Below are 22289 nucleotides of genomic sequence, written 5' to 3'. Positions count from 1 at the left end.
GGAAGAGTGCTGGGCTAGAAGGCAGAATTGTTTTCCCGTCTTGAGGCAAGAGATACAGCGGCAGGGTTTTGGACATGTTAAATACGAGGTGCCTGTTAGGTATCCAGATGGGGTTGTGAAGTAGCTGGGGGTTTATGCAGGTCTGGAGTTTCGGGGTGCAGTTCAAGCTGGAGATACAATTTGGGATTCGCCACCATGTAGTTAATATTTAAAACTAAGAATGTAGCTGGGCATGGTGGCATGGGCATACAGTCCCAGCTACTCAGAAGGCTGAGGTGGGAAGGCCACTTGAGCCCAGGAGTTCAAGACCAGCCTGGGCAACATAGAGAGACTCCGTCTCTTAAAAAAATTAAAATTAAAAAAGATAAATACAAAATAAAAGTAAAAGTCTCCATGAGATCACTTGGGAAGTGAGTGTGGATAAAAATACAAGAAGTTCAAACGCTGCATGTTCTCACTCATAAGTGGGTGTTGAACAATGAGAACACATGGACACAGGGAGGGGCACATCACACACCGGGGTCTGTTGGGGGTTGGGGGGACTAGGGGAGGGATAGCAGGGGATGGGGGGCTAAGGGAGGGATAACATTAGGAGAAATACCTAATGTAGATGATGGGGTGATGGATACAGCAAACCACCATGGCACGTGTATACCTAAGTAACAAACCTGCACATTCTGCACATGTACCTCAGAACTTAAAGTATAATTTAAAAAAATACAAGAGGTCCTAGGACTGTTCTTTGGGGGATATCAGCTTGTAAGAGCTGGAATGATGAAGAAGATTCAGCACAAGAGACAAGAATGTCCAGAAGGCCAGAGGTCTACCAGGCGAGCACAGAGCCAAGTGAGCAGCCAGCTGGATGGAGGAGAGGGGGGCCGTGCTAGAGGCTGCTACTAGAGGCAGAGTCCAACAGGGACTGAGAGGGGACCACTGGATTGAACAGCGTGGCAGCCACTGGCGGCCTTGAAAAGAGATGCTGTGGTGGAGTAGTGGAGGGAGCAGCCTATTGGACTTAACAGGGATTACCAAGGAGATGGCCTGCTGATATCGGCAAATAGATAAGAATCATTTGCACTCACAGAGTCAGTGTTGGGAAATGGGTAGAGTTGGAGGACTTGGTCAGTGGGCAGAGTCATGTCTGGATGTGCATTGATGCATTTAACATCCCATGCATGCCTGGAGAGTGTATTTAAGCTCAGCTGGAGAGCAGTTAACCTTCTTTCCTAAGGAGTGGAGTTTTAGTCTAGAGGGAGTTAACGAAGTCATTATTTACACACTGTGATTAGAGGCTTTTTCTCCACCCTTAGCATTGTTAAGGCAGGTGAGGTATGAGAGTAAATGGCACCCTTTGGAGGAAGAGCAGGGGTCCCCAGGCTGAATCTTGGGTTGCCGATGCGCGCCTTGCTCCCCGCTGTGTAAGGGGACACACACGCCTTGCTGAGTAAATGTCTAGCCTCTGTAAGGGCCTTGGATGTCTCTGATTCCTACTCAATCATTGTGCAGATGGAAAAACTGAGTCTTGGGGTGGGCAGCCAGCCCAGGGAATCAACAGCAGAAGTAGGACTGAAGGCCGGGATGCTGAGCACTACTCACATCTTCCGTGACTTGGTAGAACTTTTAAGCATCAGCATTATTGGCAAAACAATGTGGAAATTGTGCCCGGAAACAAAGCTGCCACACTCCCAGGCACCTAACATCAGCGCAGACTGTCCTCGGACATGCCTGAAATGGCATCTCTTTGGGCCTCAGATCCACTGGTAAGTTACTTGGTTGCACTGTCTTAGGCTGCAAGCTTTAGTGGCAACAGTACCAGGACAGGAGCCAGAAAGTTTTCAGACTAAAAGTTCTGTGGCCTTGGCCATGTCTTTCCTTTATCTGTGTGCACTGAGTTCTTTCTGTGGGCCAGTCATTGTGCTAGGGCTGGGGATACAGACGTGAATAAAACAGACCCGGGCCCTGTTCTATGCCTTGGTTTCCCCGTCTGGCCACGGGACTCGTGAATGCCAGGCGTGATGATGGGGGCATGAGCTCTTTGAAGAGCTGTCAGGTGAGACCCAGAGAGATAGGGATACTTGTTTTTGAAACTTCCCCAGGCATAGTCCGCAGGCACATCGGCCGAGCCAGACACAGTAGCAGGGACAAGCAGGAACAAAGTGGAACAAAAGCAAGGGTGGTAAAAGGTAGTAATTTACAAACGTCACTGCTTTGGAGCTGTTTCTTCAAATGTCATGTTGCATAATGTATTGGTTTCCTATGGCTGCTTTCACTTCTGTTGCTTCATGACAACAGAAGTTTATACAATCCTTGGGGTCAGAAGTCTGAAATCAAGGTGTTGGAAGAGTCATAGTCCCTTTGGAAGCCCCAGGGGAAAATCTGATTTTTGTCACTGCCCGCTTCTGGTGGCCATCAGCATTCCTTGACTTGTGGCCACATCGTTCCGGCGCTGCCTCTCTGGGCACATTGCCTTCCCTCCTCTGTAACGTCTCTTTTGTCTGTCTCAAATCTTCCTTTGTCTTATAAGGACATTTGTTACTGCATTTAGGGGCCACTCAGATAATCCAAGGATGAGCCTAATCTAAAGATCTTTAACTTAATTCCGTCTGCAAAGAGCCTTTTTCCAAATAAGGTCACATTCACAGATTCAGGAGATTAGGATGTAGGTGTATCTTTTAGGGGGCTACCACTCACCCCACCACAGAGAGAAAGAAGCCTAAATCTGTATACATCAGGCAAAAAGCAAAGCTGTGCATATTGAAGATGGAGGTAATAGGAGTCTTAGAGCCCTGCTCAACACTGCCTTCCCCATTCCAGCCTCATGGGTGCATCTAAGAGCCATTGCTCTGGAACCCCTAGACTTTCAAGGAACATACTTTGAGAACCGTTGCCTTAAAGAAAGGCCAGGGCTCTTAGACAGCTTCTTGGATGGGAATCCACTTGGTCTGCTTCTCTCTTGGTGGACTTGCCCTATTAGTAACCAGTCACCACGGATTGCATGTACTTACTGAAAAATACCCTTTTAATGCTTGACTTTGGATTTTATGTTGAAGTGTGTCTCGGGTTAAATATAAAATTCATAGCATATCTTGAGCAACTATTTTGTAGTTATCTATATATAAATCTATTTTACAGCGACACAAATAGAATAGATTATGGAGTGTCAGCATGTAGATAGATTCCGAGTGCTTTTTCACTAATATACCTAATGATTCGTGCTGAGAATATCCAAGGGCTCCACTGTACATTTAAATGGATATAATTAAAATAATGAGCTCTATTTTAAAAAATGATATATGAAAAAAAAATTTTTAAAGAAGTTAGAAGGTGCCGGGCCACTAATTCAAAGTGATATAAGTACTTCTGTGATTCCATTGTTATTAGGACACCTAATTAAATGCAAAGCATTGGAGAAAAGCATCATTTGGGCATGTAAATCTAAAGCCTAGAAGTCGGGGGGAAGAGAAAGAAGTTGCCCATGCCCTCATTGCAGCAAGGACTCGGGGGCGTCACGTTTAAGGGAGGGGATGTTTATGGTGCTGTTGTGCCCATGGGCGACAGAGGGTGGCTCACTGCTCCTCATGTTCTGTGAGCTAAGTCGGGAGTCTGGCTGGTCAGGCACCTGCAGCTGTATTTGCCAGTGCGACCTCTGATTTGTTTGGGGTGGGAGATGTGGGTGCAAGAACTAGGGAGAGGCAGCTTTTCATGGGAGAAAGACATCCCCCTGTGCCCGACTCTCAGCTTCAGGTGTTAGGAGCACTCCAGGTGACCTGAGGCTGGGAGTTCAGTGGATAGAACAAAGGATGGGGAGTCTGGAGATGCGAGTTCTAGTTTCGACCCTGCTACATGTCCTGTGCCTTTGGAGAGGGCCTCTCCTGTGATGCATTCATGCCTGGCCCTGTTGCAAATGGGTAACCATCCATTCTGGGAACCCGGCTGAAGGATCTACTCTGCAGTTCCAGTGGGCCCCAGGGAGTCTTAGGAGGCATACGTCCCAGGGCCTGCTTACTGGAAGGCAGATATCCTTTTGGTCATTCAGCAAATACTTTATGGAGCACCTACTATAGGCCTCCTGGATGCTGGGAATCAGAGGCACATGATACTCCCGAGGGCCCCACCTGCTCTTAGGACAGGTGCAGTCTGGTGAGCCAGTGTACAATGCATTTTCAAATAACAGGGCTGCAAAGGAAATAAAACAAGGCAATGAGCTAGAAGCGAGACTGGAATGTCAGGAAGAGCACGAGTGAGCCAAGGTGAGTTCTTTAGGACACAGTGGGAGGATGGCTATCAGAGTAACCGCACCTGTGTGAGGAAGACGTGGCATTCAGAGAGGGAGTCTGACTCCACCAAAGGCAAGCCAGGAAGGCCTCCCAGAAGCAAGGATGAACCAATGTCATCATTATCATGGCAGCTGCCGTTCATGGAAATCTACTCTGTGCCCACCCTTGCAGCTGGCAAGAGTCTTGGTCCTCCTTTAACAGACAAGGAAACAGAGGCTCAGAGAAGGGATTCTCTTGCCCAAGGCTGCAGAGTGTGCGGGTGGGCAGATGAGAGTTCCATCCAGCCTGCCTGACCCCAACAGCTCCTCCCTGCCCCTGCCAGGATGCCATGGTGCTGATGTGGACCTTGGGAGCAGGAAGGGACTCGGAATCTTTTCAGATGGCTTGGTCAAGTGCTCTCGAGGCCTCAGGCTGAGCTTCAGAACACTGGCTGTGAAGAAAGCCGAGTTAAGGGAGTTCTGGCCCGAGCCCCCTCTGTTTCCTTCCCTCCCATCTCTTTGCCCAGTGAGTCTCAGGACACTGACCATTAGCACCCATGTGGTCTTAGCTAGGAAACAGGAATGTCAGCTGCTTTCTTGACCCCCCAGCTTGAACGCAGATACACATCGTTCACTGTCAGCTTCATCAGCATGACCACCTCTGCAGCACTAGGCAAAGTCCTCACTTCCTCACCGCCTGCATCCCATTACGGAACAGTGGTAGAGCTGGCATTCAAACCACTGTTGGTCCAACTCCACAGCCCAAATTTCACAGCCCATGCGCTAAAGTCTATGTTGCTTAAGATCCTTCCCTTGCATCCTCTGCACATGCCCCTTCCCGGCCCTCCATAAAAAGGACAGTAATACAGTAGAACGTCTCTACCGGTAGCTACTGTTCTAGGTCCTATGTAGACATTACCTTATTTTGCATCACAGCACTTTGGGGTAGGAACCATGTTTATCCCCATTGTATGGATGTGAAGACTGAGGCTTGGAGGAGTCAAGTCACTTATGTAGGAACCTACAACTGGCAGTTTTGAGATTTGGCCCTAGGATGATCCAACTTCCAAACCTCGTACTTGGCGCTTCTGCTCCAGTGCTTCTCATGTGGGGGAGCTCACCAACTCCAGGGGATCCCCCTTTCTTGTTGGCCGGCAGAAGGAGTCACCTCCCTCTCTAAAGCCATAGCTGTCCCCTTGTGACTTGCTGGACCTGCCAGTTCCAGTTATATCTTAGGCCTCACAGAACTTGAGACTTTTTTTTGCCCTGTGGTGTCCTACAGCCAGGTGGGGCTGTGCTCCCCTCTGGGGGATCAGGGGAACTCTAGGTCATGATATTGTCCCCCACAGAGGTGGCATCAGCCCACAAAGCCAGGGAACCTCCTGTTCTGCTCCCCCACGAGCACCTTCGTTTTGACTCTGTTCTGGATGCTGAAGGTCAAGGATGTGTGACGTGGGGTGGCCTCAGCTGTGGGTGAGGAGGCTGTCCTCTGCGACTTTCTCTCCCAGTCCAGGCTGCCTGCCTTAGGTCCCCGTCCCACCTCGTACTATCCATGTGACTTTGGGTATATTATCTCACCTCTCAGTGCCACAGTTCCTAGACTGTAAAATGGAGAGAATGCCAATATTTTCTTCCTAGAGTCACTGCTGAGGAAGAAAGGAATTAGTGTTCTGTTAGAACAGTGCCGGGCACTTAAGTGTAAGTGTTTCTTAAATAAATGAAGGAAATGAATTCGGAGGCGATGGAATCATGCAGTTTTACACTTCCTTACAGCGGAGAAGGGCAAAAGCTCAGACAGTGTGTCTGGTGCCTCTGATGGGGCAGACGCATGAGGGTGGGGCATCGCTGGGTGCCAATGAAGCTCTAACCGTGTGTCATTATTAACAACGGTAATGGTGACCGTGTCCTGAGAGCAGTGCCAGGCCAGGTGCTGTGCTGAGTACTTTCCATGTGTTAGTTGATTTAAATCTGCATGACAACCCCCTTAGCTCCATTTTGCAGTTGGGGCAACCAAGGCTCAGAGGTTAGGTGGCTGGCTCGAGGCCCACAGCGAGGAAGTGGTTGGCACGCTAGCCCTTGCTCCTGACTGGTTTTCCCAGTCTGCCGATGCACTTGCGTTCCACATGAGTCCTGGCCTCCTGTGTGAGTCGTCTTGGGCTGCTGTTAACAGAACGCTGTGGGATGCTACGCCTACTGCCGTAGGCCTCATTAAACAACAGAAGTGCATTTTCTCACAGTTCTGGAGGCCGGAGGTTGTGATTAGCTTGCCAGCACAGTTGGGTTCTGGAGAAGGCTGCTTCCTGGCTGCAGAGGGTCGCCCTCTCACTGTAATCTCACGTGGGAGAGAGAACAATCTCTTTCTCTTCCTACAAAGTTACCAGTCCCCTCATGAAGGCCCCTCCCATGTGACCTCATTTAGCGACACTTAACCTCCCCAAGTCCCTATCTCCAGATCCAGTCGCACTGGGGGTTAGGGTTTCACCCTATGAATTGGGGGCACACAGTTCAGTCCACAGCACCTCCTCATGGTCTCCCTCATTAGCTGGGGCCTTCCCTCTCTCTCTTTTCTCGGTTTCCCAGCCTTTCTCCACCCTGGGGGAAAGCTGAAGCTGGGAAAGACAGCAGATGTGATGAAACCCATGCTCCAATTATAGTGGGGGCTGCTGAAACCCAAAGAGGAGAAGCGTCTTGCCCAACACCACACAACAAGCCTCCATAGATTGAGGACCACAGCCTGGGTCCCTGAGTCCCAGCCCAGTGCCTCTGCTATGCTGCAGTCGGAATGCTGGCGTTTCTGGCCTGGGTGTGCCTGGAGTCTGGGCCTTGAAATTCACAGACCACACCCTCCTCTGGAGCAGTAGAGAGACAGGCATGGCCAGGGCAGTGTCTCTGGGCCTGGAACATGACTTGATTGCCCAGTATGTGCACGCCTCGGCTTCCCCACTATACAGAGAGCAGTCAGGGCGATGCTTCCCTTGTCAGAAGGCTGTGGGGCCCTTTGGATGATAACGTGGACTGCTATGTTGAAAGGATGATGCTTCAGGAGTGGATGGCAGGGACCTGGCTTCCTGCCTTGGCCTGTCCCCGATTTTATGTCTGGCCTGAGCAAGTCACAGCTCTGCTTTAGGCCTTACTGTCCCCCTCATGAAGGCCTTCAGTGACCCATGCCCTGCCTGCTTCAGAACCGACATGAAAACATCATTGAGGATGTTTTCCAGTGTTTGAAGAGCCCCCTCCCTGCCACAGTGTTGGCTCTGTGACCTCTCAACCCAGTGTCTTTTTGAATTGGAGTTTCCCATTTGTAAAACAGGAGCAGGGAAGAGCCTGGACAAGATCCCAAGCCTTCTTCCTGGGAACGAAGGGAACAGCACTGGATACTGCGCACATCAAAGCACTGAAACCCTTACCGCCCAAAGCCTAGTTTGAAGCCCAGCAGCCCTGGCCGTACCTGGGAGCTTGTTAAAAATACAGAATTTGGGCCTGGTGTGGTTGCTTACACCTATAATCCCAGCACTTTGGGAGGCCAAGGCGGACAGATCATGAGGTCAGGAGATCGAGAACATCCTGGCTAACACAGTGAAACCTCGTCTCCACTAAAAATACCAAAAATTAGCTGGGTGTGGTGGCGGGTGCCTGTAGTCCCAGCTACTTGGGAGGCTGAGGCAGGAGAATATCTTGAATCCAGGAGGTGGAGGTTGCAGTGAGCCAAGATCGAGCCCCTGCATTCCAGCCTGGGCGACAGTGAAACTTCATCTCAAAAAAAAAAAAAAGAAAAGAAATGCAGAATCTCTGGGTGAGGCGTGGTGGTACAGTGCCTGAAGTCCCAGCCACTCAGGAGGCCGAGGTGGGAGGGTCGCTTGAGTGCAGGAGCTTGTTCGTGTTCTGCCTGCGCAACATAGTGAGACCCGTCTCTAAAAAGGAAAAGAAATGCAGACTCTCAGGCCCCACCCCAGAACAGCTGAGCCAGAATCTGCATTTTGTCAAGATTCCCAGCCAATCTGTATGTACACTGAAGTCCAAGAAGAACTGATTTTAACCAGCTGGAGGTGCCCTTTTAGGTCACTTGTAACTCCAGTTATGATAAGTGCAAACAAATCAGTGGCAAGCAAGCCAGCTGGGCACATCTAGACCTCTTGAGACCTCAGCTTCCCCAACTGTAAAATGGGCAGAGTTGGAGTCTTTCTTGCTCGATGGTGTTCAAACTGTGCTCCTTAAAGCCTTAGGGTTTCCTGGAAGAGCCTCAGGGGTAGCCACGGGGGTCTTGTGGAAGGCTAAGGGGGTCGGGGTGGGGGGCTAGCATTCATTATGCACACAGCCTTCATGTTCCTGGGGTGCCATGGGCTGATGGGCTCCTGTGTAGCTCTGGAGGAAGAAGGTGTTGAACGGACTCTCTTTCCCAGGGAGCGCTTGAAGCGCAGCCAGAAGAGCACCAAGGTGGAGGGCCCAGAGCCAGCGTCAGCCGAGGCCTCGCTGAGTGCCGAGCAGGGAACGATGACGGAGGTGAAGGTGAAGACAGAGCTGCCGGACGACTACATCCAGGAGGTGATCTGGCAGGGCGAGGCCAAGGAGGAGAAGAAGGCGGTCGGCAAGGATGGGACCAGCGATGTGCCCGCCGAGATCTGCGTGGTGATCGGCGGCGTCCGCAACCAGCAGACCCTTGGTGAGTGCCCTGCCTCTGTGGTCAGGGCGGAGACCAGGGTGGGAACATGGGGTCGGAGTCCTGGAGAGAAGGGGCCTGGCACCTCTGCCCCCTCCCTGGCTGAGAGAACCTCTGCTGGCCTCCCTCTGCCTTCAGGGAGAGCGCTCAGCTTCTTAGACTTGCCTTTGCTTGTGTAGTTCCTGGCTGGAGAGCCCTCTTTATTGTGCTGGACAGCAGGACCCTACCCATCCATCAGTGCCCTGTTTAAGTCAAAGCCTGGAACCTTCTGGGGGCCCAGTGAATCCCTATGTCTGTCTTAGGGCTCCCATAGTCCTGGGGGGTCCCACACAGCCCTTACTGCTCGGTATCCTAAATGCTTCTCTGCTTTTCTCCCTCCTGGTGGGAGGGAGATCCCAGTGCCGGTGCTGCTCAGGGCAGATACCCCATCAGGATTGGATCAGTGACAGATGGCGCCTCCCCTGCCTCTTCTGGCCTGGGCCAGGCCCAGAGAAGCTGTGGAAACTCACATCTTAGCAACGATTTCTCTGCTCCAGTCTCCAGCATGAGCCAGGGGATACCCCTCAGGGGCTCCCTGCACTGCTGCCAGGTTCATAGACTCAAATGCCCACGAGGCCCAACAGATATGTGTATTTAGCATAAATAGAGATGAGCCAACAGGACAGGTGGTGGGGACCGTGTCCAGTTAGAGAACGCACGCCGCGCGTGTGGAGGGCGGCCACTGCTCAGCTGCTGCGCTGACTGCTGTTGCTGGGTGGGGACGCGGCTCAGCGTTGCCATGTCGCCAGACAAATCTACACACCAGAAATGAACATTTTGATGGGAATTCTTTTGGCTTTCAATGTTGGCAACCAACTGACCTTTTGAAATCTGCCAAACAAAACATATCCGTGGGTCAGAGTCCCTGTGGGCACACGTTTGCAACCTAAAGTCCTCGTTCCTGGCATGGCGACCAGAAAATGGTCTGGCCCCAGACTTTTGCTTTCTTCCACACCCTCCTCCATGTTTCCAAGGCTCAGTGTGTTCTTAGAAGTGCTGCTGCCACCCCAGCCTCTGCTGCCTTCCTGGTCCAGCTCTGGCTCACCTGCATCTTCCTGGCGCGCCTCCTGTATGCAGCACACACGGCCTCGTTTCTGGAAGTTTAGATTCAAACCCTGTTGCCTTTTCTTCCCAACTGCTGGGAATCGTCCCCAAACTCTCTTTCCCAGCTGTTCCCTGCTGCCTGTGACCATCTCGGCCCCTCCTGGGTCATGGCAGCATCCTGCTAACAGCCATGCTTTTGCGTCTTACCAGCCCTCTGCCCGGCTGCCAGGAGGCCTTAGCCAAAACACAACACCAACCATGTTGCTCCTCCACTTATAACCCTGGGACTCCCTACTGTCCTCAGAGTCGAGGCCAGAGCATTAAGAGGCTCCATAACCTGAACCTTCCAGCCCCATTTCTTGCTTCTGGTCTTCCCATACAGTCTGCTCTTCCTGTATTTTGTGTATGTTGTTGCCTCTCCCAGGAATGCCTTCCCCCATTTCCACTTGCCCAAATCCAACCAAACCTTCAAGGCCAATTCCACTGCTACCTCCTCTCCAAAGACTTTCTTTTTCTTTCTCTTTTTTTTTTTTTTTTTTTTTTGTGACAGAATCTCACTCTGTTGCCCAGGCTGGAGTAAAGTGGTGTGATCTCAGCTCACTGCAACGTCCGACTCCTGTGTTCAAGCAATTCTCCAGCCTCAGTCTCCTAAATAGCTGGGATTACAGGCTATTTTAATCTGGATCCAGAGGGGAGCAGAGCTCCCTCTTGATTATTACAAGACCACCACCACACCTGGCTAATTTTTGTATTTTTAGTAGAGATGGGGTTTCACCATGTTGGCCAGGCTGGTCTCGAACGCCTGACCTCAGATGATCCGCCTGCCTCGGCTTCCCAAAGTGCTGGGATTACAGGTGTGAGCCACTGTGCCTGGCCCGGAGGACTTTCTTGATCTCTTAAGGTGAGAGTGGGCGATTTCTACGCTGCTCCTCAGTTGGTGTACTTTCTACTTTCTATTTAGATTAGAGCGGCCCTGCCTGTGCCTGTCTCTTCCATGAAAGTGGAAACCCCTAGAGATTGGGGCTCCAGGACCTGCCAGATTTAGGTCTCCATGCTCCCTGCCTACACGCCCCAATCCAAACAAAGTATTGGTTTCTGAGAGTGGTGATGTTGACATTGGTGCTGCAACTCTCAGGGTGGGGCCAGGTTATACTGCAGTAACAAAAGATCCTGAAAGGTGCAAGATATCTTGGTGGCTCAAAACCACAGCAGTTTATTTCTTGTTCACACTACATGTCCATTGGGCGTCAAGAGGGAGCTCTGCTCCCCTCTGGATCCAGATTAAAAGCTGTCATGTAGAATGCTGCCAGCCAAGTGACAGAGGGAGAGCACGCTGTGGAGGGACTTAACGCTGGCAATTAACTGCTGCAGCCAGAGAGAGAGACGTCAATTCTGCTCACAGTCCTTGGCCGGGACTAGTCACACGGCCCCACCCAACCTCAAAGAGGCTGGGAAGTGCCATCCTCCCAAGTGATGGAATAGGGGTGAACCAGGAATGTTTAGGGAGGAGCAGGAGTGACTTAGGCAAGTACTGAATGAGAGAGTGAGTCTTCAGGGGCCTGCACTGATGCTTCTCTGCCAATGTTCACTCCCCTAGGCCAGGGACTGTCTTAATCACTGGTGGATTTGTTAGTTAATGGAGAAGACCTGCCCTTGCTCTCTGTGGTATGTGTGTGTTAAGACTCATTAGAGCCAGTAGCTGTTTCTGCCCTTCACCAGGAGATGCCCGGTGAAGGGTGGTTGAATCTGAATCCTGGGATAGAGCCAGTGGTCTGGATTCAGTGGGAAAAGCCTTGGGCAGCTGGGCCAGGGAGATGCTGGGAATCTTCCTTAGGCCAGCTGCTTGCACAGTGAGAGCCCCAGGGCCTGTGAGCCTCATGCCAGCCATCAATGCTGGTTTCCAGCTCAGCTGCTGCTCAGCAGTGGGTCCTTGGCCTCACTGTGCCTTAGTGTCCTCCTGTGTTACATGAGGCATGGTCCCTGTCCTGGCCACCTCATGGGTGTGGCCATGCAAGGTGGCAGTGGAAGGAAACAGTATTGCCTGAGGAGAATGAGCTGGGATCCTTAGCCTGGGAGCGAATCCAGGCTCCATGACTTAATAGGTGTGCCACCTTGGACCCTGTCTGTCTCTGTTCTTACAATTAATTACAAAATCACCAGGCTATCTGAATATTCAATGAGATAATGAATGCAAAGTGCTCAACATTGTATGTAGCAAACAATTAGCTATGACTCTTAGTAGTACTAATATTAATAGTGTACAGTGCCTCTTCAAGAGGAAGGAATAGTCGTTGTTTCTGCTTTTTCCCATCTAAGAAGTAAACCAGTGTGATATATTGAAATGATGGATTGGGGAAGAAAGTCGGCGCAGGATAACGTGTTAGAAGACACGGGTTCCAAGTGGGCCTCAGTTTTCTCATCTGAGAACTGGGCTGGGAAACCTGTCTGGACCTTGGCGTTCCTTGTAGTACTGCTTCCCTGCAATTCAGGGACTTTGAGTATCTTGTGAAACTTTTCAGTAATCTGCTTTGGGCAGACCCTTATGAAAAAGGTTTAGAAGCCCCAGTGACAAGTGATGTGTGGAGCTGCCATGGTGGAGCCCTGTAGAAGCGGGGGCAGAGTGCTCCCTGCTGTCATGGCGGCTCATCTTGCATGTTTGAAGGCAGGCTGTCTTGCCTGGGGATGGGGGATTTCTTCCAAGGGTCAGGCTCAGAGGAAGCTGGCTTGGCCTCATCACCAGGAAAGAAAGGCATTTAAAAACAAAATCAGTGTTAGAGTTGAACCTTTTGAATTCCTCTCATCTCCAGATGGCAAGTATATTTTAACTTGTGGGTCAAGTCCAAGCAGTTGCTATTGGCTGTAAGGAGTTCTCTGTTGCAGATTCTAAAGGGTGCCATGACTGATTGTTGATGTCTGCCCTGGATGTAGAGGTGGGCAGTGGAGCTAGGCATGCTGTCAGTTTGATACCTCTGACCTCCTTATTTTATAGAGGGGCAGACAAAGGCCTGGGGAAAGGATGAGAGGTACCTAGGGTCACCCAGCAAGTTGGTGACATTTTCTTTCATGACATGAAGGGCCCACTCCACCTCACAACCCCTGCCTCCTCCTGCTTCTGAAAGCATATCAAGGAGGGAAAGCTGACCCAGGGACCTGGCTGGGTGGGATGCTGGCTAGAGCTGTGCCTTTAAGTGAGCTCCTGCCGCAGAGTGCATTCATTGTGCTGGTCACTGGGCATGGGAGAGTTGACATGTTCCTGGGGCACTTGGCAAGGGAGTGCTGGGTGCTGTGGTGCCGAGGGCCTCCTGAGTGCTTCGCTCACCCAGCCTCACTCTGGGCTCAGAGACGGGCTCTGTTGCGGAGTAGAATAGCGTTCCTGTTCAGTTACCCAGTGCTGCACCATGAGGGAGCCTCCCCAAGTCCACACTGGCCCTTTAATAGCCATCAGACAAACAATGTTCCCAGTGACACAAACATTATCCAAGGCACTTCCCATGGAGGAGCCCGGGTCATGGACACGCAGATGGCATTTGGCAGCTTCTCCTGTTGGAGCCAGGAGGGGCATCAGTGCCCAGGAGGCTGGCTGCCAAGTTCGCAGTGGTTGCTGCTGCTTCTTTGCTACCCAGAGAGTTCCCTGTGCGGAGGAGGGTGTCTCTCACTGCAAGAAAGAGTGTCACCACCGTTGGAGCTGGTGTGTGGTTTGGGGACAAGACCAAGAGCTTCCTTTTATAGCAAGAACAGCAGAGATGATACTAAACTTGATAACTGTTGGATAAAACCAGAATTGAAAGAAAGGAAGTTAACAGATGCCTGCACCCACCTGACAGGCTGCGTGAACAGCTCTGTACGGCAACCCCAAGAAGGAAGGGCAGAGCCACACCTGAGGTGTCAGGGGTCCTCTGGGAGAAATAGTAAACACAAGGCACTGCCGTTGCTCCTGCTCAATCCCATGTTCGTGGCAGACACTGCGAAGTGATGACTGCACATTGTCCAACAATGCTCCTCAGAATCCTTCTCAACAGTACAGCAAGAGGTCTCTTCCAGTCAGCTAGAACTGAAAAATTAGAAGTGGAAACCTGCCTGCCATTCTTGTCCTCGATGAAGATAAGGCAAGTTGGGTTTACAAGAATCAGGGCATCCAGCCCACAGACCATTTCCTGGCTCTAAGAGAGAAGGATGCCCGCATCCCATCATGGTGGTCCAGGTGTACTGTCAAGCAGTGGGTGCTCCTCCCCGGGCTGTGGTCCTTAATCCTGAGGTGGTTACTAACAAGGCAGTCCAGGGAGAGCTGTAGGGGCCAGAGACCCGAGACTTACCGAGCTTCCGCAGTGGCAGTGCAGGAGACCGTGGAGAGAACGAGGGGCCCAGACTTGATTCTCTTCAAATGAGGAACGGGGACCCACTGGGTCCTTCCCCAGAGAGTCAGCTCGTTGCAGAGAAGAGCTCCATGGAGGAGCTAAGGGATGTATGTCCGGGGTTAGTGGAGGCATGAGGGGGAGGATGATGGAATCTAAATACTCACAACTTACAACATTTTGCAAGGGGCATATAGAGCAGATGCATTCCAGGGTGTCCCAGCCAATACGGAGAAGTCTCCAGGAGGGGATTTCAGCTCAGTAAAAGGAAGGACTTTCTGTGATCATGGGAACTGCTGGACGTGTGCCTGTGAAGGAGTGAGTTCCTTGTCCTGATATAGGTGATCAGGGAGGGTCACTGGACAAAGTGCTGGAGGGAGAGTCAAGGATCAGACAGATAGGAGACTGGGTCCTGCAAGGCTGTTTCTAGGCAGCGAGCTTTCAGGATCAAGGTACAGAGCTGTTTTCACACACACAGGGCAGCCCGGGGGGGGCCAGGAAGTTGGAAGGAGCTCCAGCCAGGAGGCAGCAGCCAGGCTGTGGCGCTGGAAGACGCAGCAGAGGAGCTTGACAGTCATTCAGACGCAGCCACGTGGGTTTCAGCCTGTGACAGACCCAGGCAGCGTAGGTGCCAGGTCCTGATTCATCTGCCAGCTGATAGTTAGTTTCCTGTTTCAATAGGTTGTTGGCAGGGCCTCACACGAGAGCCTGCCAGAACCAACTCTCAGCTCTTTGCTGCAGCCACTCGGAAAGGAGGCGTTCTGGCCACTCTCCCGGGCGCGTCCTGTCTCTGCTGCTGACGCTTCCTCCTGTGGTCTGAAGGGCTGGAGAGTCCCTGTTAGAAAGGGCCCCCAGGCTGTAAGTCAAGAGCTCTGGGTTTACCCTACTGTGGGGCCTTGGATAAGCCCCTTAACTTCTCTAAGCCACCGTGTCTTGAATGACCAGTAGGTAGAACAAAGCCTGCACCTCTTTCCAGGAGAATTGTTGGGGGCAGAGGGAAGTAATAGACATGCAAGTGTTTTTAACGGGACAAAAAAACATAAAACCAGTACCGCTGCTGTTAGCTGAAACCTCAGGACATTGATATCTCTAGGACACTGATTACCTCTAGAGTGACAGGAACCTAAAAGGCCGAGGATTTCAAACGTTTGTTTTTGCTCAGCACCTCCTAAAAGGATTTTGAAAACTGTATCTTCTTTTTCACATGTTTAAGTTGACATCTAACATTTTTATCCAAAGTTTAAATCATTGCAAAGGATATAATTTCCAGGATATTGTGATACTGTGTTAAAAAAAAAAAAAAGGTGGCATTTTGGAAATAAAACTGTGAACCAATTTTCAAAACGTATCCAAGGGAATCCAAACACCACCACTGTTTGATACCTACCGTCATCACTTCAGAAACATATAAACAAGCCTGTCTTTAACAGTCAGAAATTTTACATCTTTCCTTTTTCTCCTTGAGCTCATATTTCCAGTCCACTGCCCCCACAGGATTTTATCCTAATGTAAAATATATTTTTTTATGCTTGAAAGTCTTTTATTGATCACTGTTTCATACTCATCTGCCGTAACAAGATGTACATAAATTGAAATTGAAATTTCTTTAAAAAAAAATTTCCTGGGATCATAAAGCTCTATATTCTCCAACATTTTTTTTCCAGATTGACTTGTTATTAGCATACAATTCATGAAAACCAAATTTAGGTAAATAGTAAATGTAAAAGTAAAAAATTATTGAAAACACATCTCTTAATGAAATGGATAGGGCTTCATTTCTTTCTCAGTTGGCTCCCATATCTGTGAATTAATATTTCTTATTGCTAGAAGGAGACAAGATTCAGCTTTAATTTAATTCCTATCTTTTGGTTTTTGTAGGTCTAAGTGCTTTGAAAGCTCTCATTCACATAAATAAGGAGCTGGCAATGGAGAGAGTTTTGTTTTACAGTGTCACTCAATTCTTTGAACTCCTTCCAAGTCATATGCCAGAAATCACACGGGGGTCTATCATCAGACAATATTTTTAATGGTCTCTTGCCTGACAACTCCATTAGATCCTCCTTCAGTTTTGTTGAGAGCAAAGAATTGGAAATCACCCGATTCGAAAAAGGAGTCGTTCCCGGTCATTAGATCCACTCACTTTCTGAGCCTGGCACCGGTGTGGTGGGGTCACCTCTTTGCTTGGAGCCCTGAGGTTTTCATCTCTTGGGGCACTCAGGCACTGTGGTAGGATTAGCGGTGGGTGAAAGGATCGTCTTTTGTTTGTAACGTGGCAGAAGGGTGAAGGTGAGAGTGGGAAGAGCCAGCAAGTGGGGCCTCCCACCTGCCAGGTTCTCTGGCACACTGATTTGAGGAAAGAACACATTTAGAAGCTGATGAATCTCTTAAGGCTGCATGGACCTGCTTACCCCCTGGGCAGCTGCCGCACATTCCCAGGAGATTTGTGCCTCACTTGGAAGTCCCTTCTCCAGAGGACATTTGGTCTGAGGCCAAGCCCCAGATCCTCAGGAAACGTACTTGTCCATGACTTCCCCACTCAGATCCCTGTCCTTCGGCAAGCCCTGGACCCAGCTCCTGTTGCCTGTTTGAACATAGAGGGCTGGGCATTCCTAAGCATCTGTTCTCTGAACAGCAGCTCCCCAGACGCTCCAGGCTAAACATGGACTGCCCATTGTAAGGAAACAGCCTTCTGTCCCTACCCTGGTGTTTTCTTCTCTCATTCACCTGCGTTGGATTTCTATCTTGTTGCGTTTTTTGAATCCTGAAAGGCGCCTGAGCTTCTCTGGACCTAGCAAAGGGTTGCTACCCCACGTTGTTTCTCAGAAGCCTACATCCTTTCCTAGGCACTCCCAGCGTCTCCCTCTGTGATGTCAGGAACTAGACCCCTGACTTTAGCTGATCTGTCAGATGCTCTGGGAGGGAGCTAAGCCAGGTGTTTTGGGAAAGTGCTCAGTGGGAGCTGTGAACTCAGATTTGATGGGATGGCGACTGCGGATTCCTGTTGCATCACTTGTGCTAGCAGGAATGGGGAGAGGAAAAGTCTGCTCCTGCCTCCTGTGTGCTGGCTAGCCCTGCCAGCTATCCCTGGCAGCAGTCCCAGGGCTCTCAATAAAGGACTCTCGGGAGTACTTGTAGCAGCATCAGACATAGTAGGGGGCTCTGCCGCTCTGTAGCATTTAAGGAAAGTGCCATGACTGAAAGGAACACACGACTCACTTGGCATCCAGCAGGTGACCTGGCATGGTGGCAGTAGCATGGTTCTGGATCCCCAAAGCCCACTTTAAGCCCAGTTCCTTGCCAGCCCCTAGCTGAGCTGCTAGAGCCTTATGCTCATCCTTGTAATGGATGTTGCATTGCCAGCCTCATGAGGACTTCTGGGAAAATGGTGGATAGAAATGAGACCTGGTGTGCTTGGTTATCATTAAAGGTTCCCTCCCTCACTTCTTTCCTTCCTTCCTTTCTCTCTCTTTCTTATTTGAGATAGGATTTTACTCTGTTGCCCGGGCTGGAGTACAGTGGCGTGATCACAGCTCACTGCAGCCTCCATCTCTTGGGCTCAAGTGATCTTCTCACCTCAGCCTCCCAAGTAGCTAGGACTACAGGAGGATACTGCACCTGTATTTTTTGTATTTTCTGTAGAGATGAGGGTCTCACTATGTTGCCCAGGCTGGTCTTGAACTCATGAACTCAGATGATCTGCCTACCTTGGCCTCCCAAAATGCTGGGATTCACTGCATGCAACCCACAAGCACCATTTCTTCATGGTGCTTTCCAAGAGGCTAGTTGCGTGGCTTGGGAGCAAATCAGATCTGACCAACTTCTGGTGTTATGTGTTGCCCCTCTGGTCCTCACTTTCCTCTTCTGAAAAATGGGGATAATAATCACCTTTACCTGCTGGAATTGTGAGGATGAATGGAACTGGTGTGAGAAGCCCCTGAGCCAGGACCCCCAGCCCACTAGCTGGCTGCGTGAACTGGGCTCAATGCTGCACACACCTGCCCTAGCCTCTGCTGCCTCACCTTGGGGCAGAGGTCCGTCTGCATGGACACATTGCAGATGAAGTGAACCCAGACAGGCGGTGTTGGTGACAGCCATGGTTCCTAGAGGAAAGAAGTGGCTGGGATGAGCAGAAGGGGAAGCGTGCTGGGCAGGGAGTCAGGCATTGGGGCAGGGGACCGTCTGAGCTGAGTTCCCGAGAAGGCCCTCCTCGCCCCACGGCATCAGTCTGGGTCTGCGGTGGTCAAAGGCCAGGGGGATACATGGGCACTGCACCCGTGGGGCCCATCTCCTTGGAGGGTCATTTTGCCGGATGGTTTTTGGGTAGAAATTGTATGTTCTGATCGTATGATGAATCAGAATACAGAGAAAACACAAAACTTCAGGGAGCTCTTGGCCCGTGGCCAGCACAAGGTTTTTAATGAAGAGGTAGGCAGTGTGATCTTGTCCACGCTTCTTAAAAGGCAGCTGGGGAGACTGAGGCCCTCAAATCGCAGGTACCTGGCCAACGCTAGACTCAGAGCCCCTCCCCAGCCAACTTTGCCCCTTCCCTAACCTCCCAGGCATTCTCCAACTTTAAGGGCTCTTTCTGATTTCTTACGTAATTCAGATGGAAAAGCGCCCGAAGGCAGCCCCCACGGTGGATCTGTGCGAAGCCGGTATTCAGGGACCTGGATTTTTGACCAAGCATTGAGATATGCATCTGGTACGTGATGGCCGAGGGGTAGTGCCTGGTCCGGGGCCAGCATGGGTGGGGGCACAGCTGGACACAGCCATCAGCGACAGACCCGAGAAAGCAGGCCCTGCTAGCATCTCGGTCAAGAGGAGTCACCCTCCTCATCCCCTGTCCTGGGATCCTGGAAGGACTGGAGTGCTGGAGGGAAGATAGAGCATGTGGAAATCTGGATGCCTAGAATGTCCGGTGCATTTTGGCAGCACTTCCTGTGGGCTGCAACTCTGAAACAGGCCAAGGGGACAAAACGGTTCCAAGCCAAATGTGTTTAGGAGACCCTGGATTAAACCAGCCGCTGACCTTTCACTGCAGGACTTCTCAGAGCCTGCGTCTGCTCCTGTGTCCTGGCCTCCCCAGGATGGCCACGCCATGAGGTCTCCCTCATGCTCATTTAGCCATGGTCCTCTTTTTCCTGGGGTGCATTTAGGAAGTTGGGTTCCAAAGAATAAACTTTGGAAAATGCTGCAAGTAACAGCAGCTGTTACGTATCGCGTGCCGGCTGTGGACCAGGCCCTGTGCTAAGGACCCACTGTGTTTTCCTTCACAGCCCGTCCCCCCGAAGGGTGGACAGTGTTACAGAGAGGAAACCCGAGGTGTGGGTCATTCCGTGACTTGTCCAGGGCTCCCTCTGCTGGGATGTGGTGAGCCGGGGTTTGAACCCAGATTTGCTGGTATCGCTGCACTGTGGGCTGCCACTCTGGTGAACTCTCCCCACCTGTCACCTCTCACCTCTCTGGCCCCATCTGCATATAGGGGAACCTGAAGCCCAGAGTCAGGCTGAGTGAGGTATAGGCGGGGCCCTGGATCTTAGGCTGAGTGGGGGGCAGGCGGGGCCCTGGGTCTTAGGCTGAGTGGGGGGCAGGCGGGGCCCTGGGTCTTAGGCTGAGTGAGGGGCAGGCGGGGCCCTGGGTCTTAGGCTGAGTGAGGGGCAGGCGGGGCCCTGGGTCTTAGGCTGAGTGGGGGGCAGGCGGGGCCCTGGGTCTTAGGCTGAGTGGGGGGCAGGCGGGGCCCTGGGTCTTAGGCTGAGTGAAGGGCAGGCGGGGCCCTAGGTCTTAGGCTGAGTGACTTGCAGGAGGGGCCCTGGGTTTTAGGCTGCCTGAGTGGGCAGCTCAGGGTCCCTCCTGCCAGCACATGGTGCTCAATCCAGAGACTCCATGTGCCAGACATGCTGCCTCACTGCATCAGGGGTCAGGAGCCAGCCGAGGAGAGGCTGAGGAGCCATCATGCCCCCCATGATTCCCTCTGTAGGGTAACACCTGCGGGCAAGGCTGCATGTGCCCTCAGCTCTCCCACAGCTTGGGGTGAACCCCCCACGGCCTGCCAGTCGGGACTTGGCTTGGCTATAAACAGTGTCCACTCCACTGACTTGGGCCCCCCACTGTGGCTGGGCCAGGGTCCTGCCTTTGTGCCCCCAGGCCCTACACTTGCTGCCCTAGTGCCATCACCCTGCATTGTCTATGCCAGCTGGCCCGTCTGCTTCCCGTTACACGGAGGTCGGGGAACGCATCTTGCTCATTGCTGGGACCTCAGTGCCGGCACATTGCAGGCACTCTGTAAATTCTTCACTGGTTGAAGGGGAATTGGCAGAAACTGCTGAAGAGTGGGTGGAGGCAGTAGCAGAGAGTTGGAGGCATTATTACTCAGTGACAGATGAGTACAACAGCAAGATACCATGGATTTATGGAGCCCTCGCTGTGTGCCAATCACAGGGCTGAATACAAAGAAATATGCAGTCTGATCTTTGCCCTCCACATGATTGTATTTTTCCCTGTGTGACAAGGGTAATCCACATGCAGACCACTAAATAACAGGCTAGTAAATCCCACATTGGTGTTAGGATGACAGCGGCCCCTAGAGTGACCCACAGTAGTACCAGTGGCCCCGGCTCCTGTTCCTCAGCACCTATGGTGTGCCAGCCGACTCACAGGATGAACCTGGTTATCAGATACGTACTTCAGTCATGAAATGTAGAAATCAGAGGCCGATTTTGCCAGGGGGGAAATGGAGGTTTGGACAGGTAAAAGGATGCGTCTGAGATGAAACAGATAAGGCAAGCTTGTCCAACCCACCGCCTACGACTGCATGTGGCCCAGGATGTCTTTGAATGAGGCCCAACACAAAATCTTAAATTTTCTTAAAACATTATGAGGTTTTTTTGTGTTTTTTTTTTCTTTTTTTTTAGCTCATCAGCCATCATTAGTGTTAGCATATTTTATGTGTGGCCCAAGACAATTCTTCCAGTGTGACCCAGGGAAGCCAAAGCATTGGAGACCCCTGAGCTAAGGGATAGCAGAGCTGAACTAGGCTTCAGACTCCACATCGGTGCTCTTCTAGCTTTACCTGCTGCCTCAGATCTCCCCCCAGGAAATGGGCCGCTGCTTCCAGGCAAGACCAAGGGAGTAGGAGTTAATGATCTCTACCTTCACGGAGGGTCTCGTCTTGTGCTGGGAACTCTCTTCATGCAAACTCGGTCTTCACACCAACACTCTTGAATCATCCACATTTTTCCCACGAGGAAATTGAGGCCCAGCCAGTAAATGGCAGAGTGAAGACTCTTAGCCCAGCTCTGCCTCTCCCATCCCCAGATGCTGGGTACCAGAATTCCCTGGGGTTCTTAACCCCAGCCACTCTAGATTGCAAAGCCTGGAGTGGGCTGAGGCCTCTGCATTTGTCCACACTCCCTGGCCCTTCTGTTAGGAAGGGCAAGGCATGGGCCCAGGTGCATCAGGTTTTGATGGGGAGCAGGCAGGGACTCTGCCCCTGGAGCCCCTGCCAGGCTGGATCTGAGGGGCTGTTCTTGGCCTCCTACCATAAGCCTTTGCTCTGGCCTCTGCATGGGTAGGTTCTTCCGTTAACCTCCCTGTAGTGCCCACTAGGAGCTCGGCCAGTTCAGTCTCCCTGCTCTTGGGAGAAGGGCCTGGCAAGGAGCTGAAAGGGCTAGAGGCAGGTATTTACACCACGTCGGTGTCTGTGTGTCTAAGGGAACAAGATAACTCTTCAGCAGGTATGGGGGGTCCTCTTCTTGCTGAGCATGTCTGTAGTGGGGCTGGGAACTTCCTACAGGGAGTGTAGGGCCACCCCTATGAGGTAGGTGCATGTGGTCCCATTCTGCAGATCAGCAGAGTGAGGCTTAGTGCATCTAACGGAATTACCAAGGTCAGGCCAGGTGCGGTGGCTAATGCCTGTAATCCCAGCACTTTGGGAGGCTGAGGC

The 22289-nt window shown here is 51.4% G+C and overlaps 1 protein-coding gene across 6 annotated transcripts in view; it reads left to right on the top strand.

Annotated features, from left to right (window-relative positions):
* The window catches only part of ZNF618 (zinc finger protein 618), a 173444-nt gene that overhangs the window by 102216 nt on the left and 48939 nt on the right, over positions 1-22289 (top strand). For 5 of the 6 annotated variants that reach the window (XM_017530299.2, XM_017530298.2, XM_017530297.2 and 2 more), the window contains exon 3: positions 8656-8915. In XM_017530299.2, coding sequence (XP_017385788.1) covers positions 8656-8915 — 260 coding nt within the window. Of the gene's footprint in view, positions 1-8655; positions 8916-18953; positions 19050-22289 lie in introns of all 6 variants that reach the window. The other variant, XM_017530296.2, reaches the window with a different exon arrangement.

The sequence above is a fragment of the Cebus imitator genome, unplaced genomic scaffold (genome assembly GCF_001604975.1).
Source record: "Cebus imitator isolate Cc_AM_T3 unplaced genomic scaffold, Cebus_imitator-1.0 Scaffold64, whole genome shotgun sequence".
Taxonomy (NCBI): Eukaryota; Metazoa; Chordata; class Mammalia; order Primates; family Cebidae; genus Cebus; species Cebus imitator.
The sequence above is the reverse complement of the archived record's forward strand: the minus strand, read 5'-3'. Positions and strand labels throughout refer to the sequence as shown.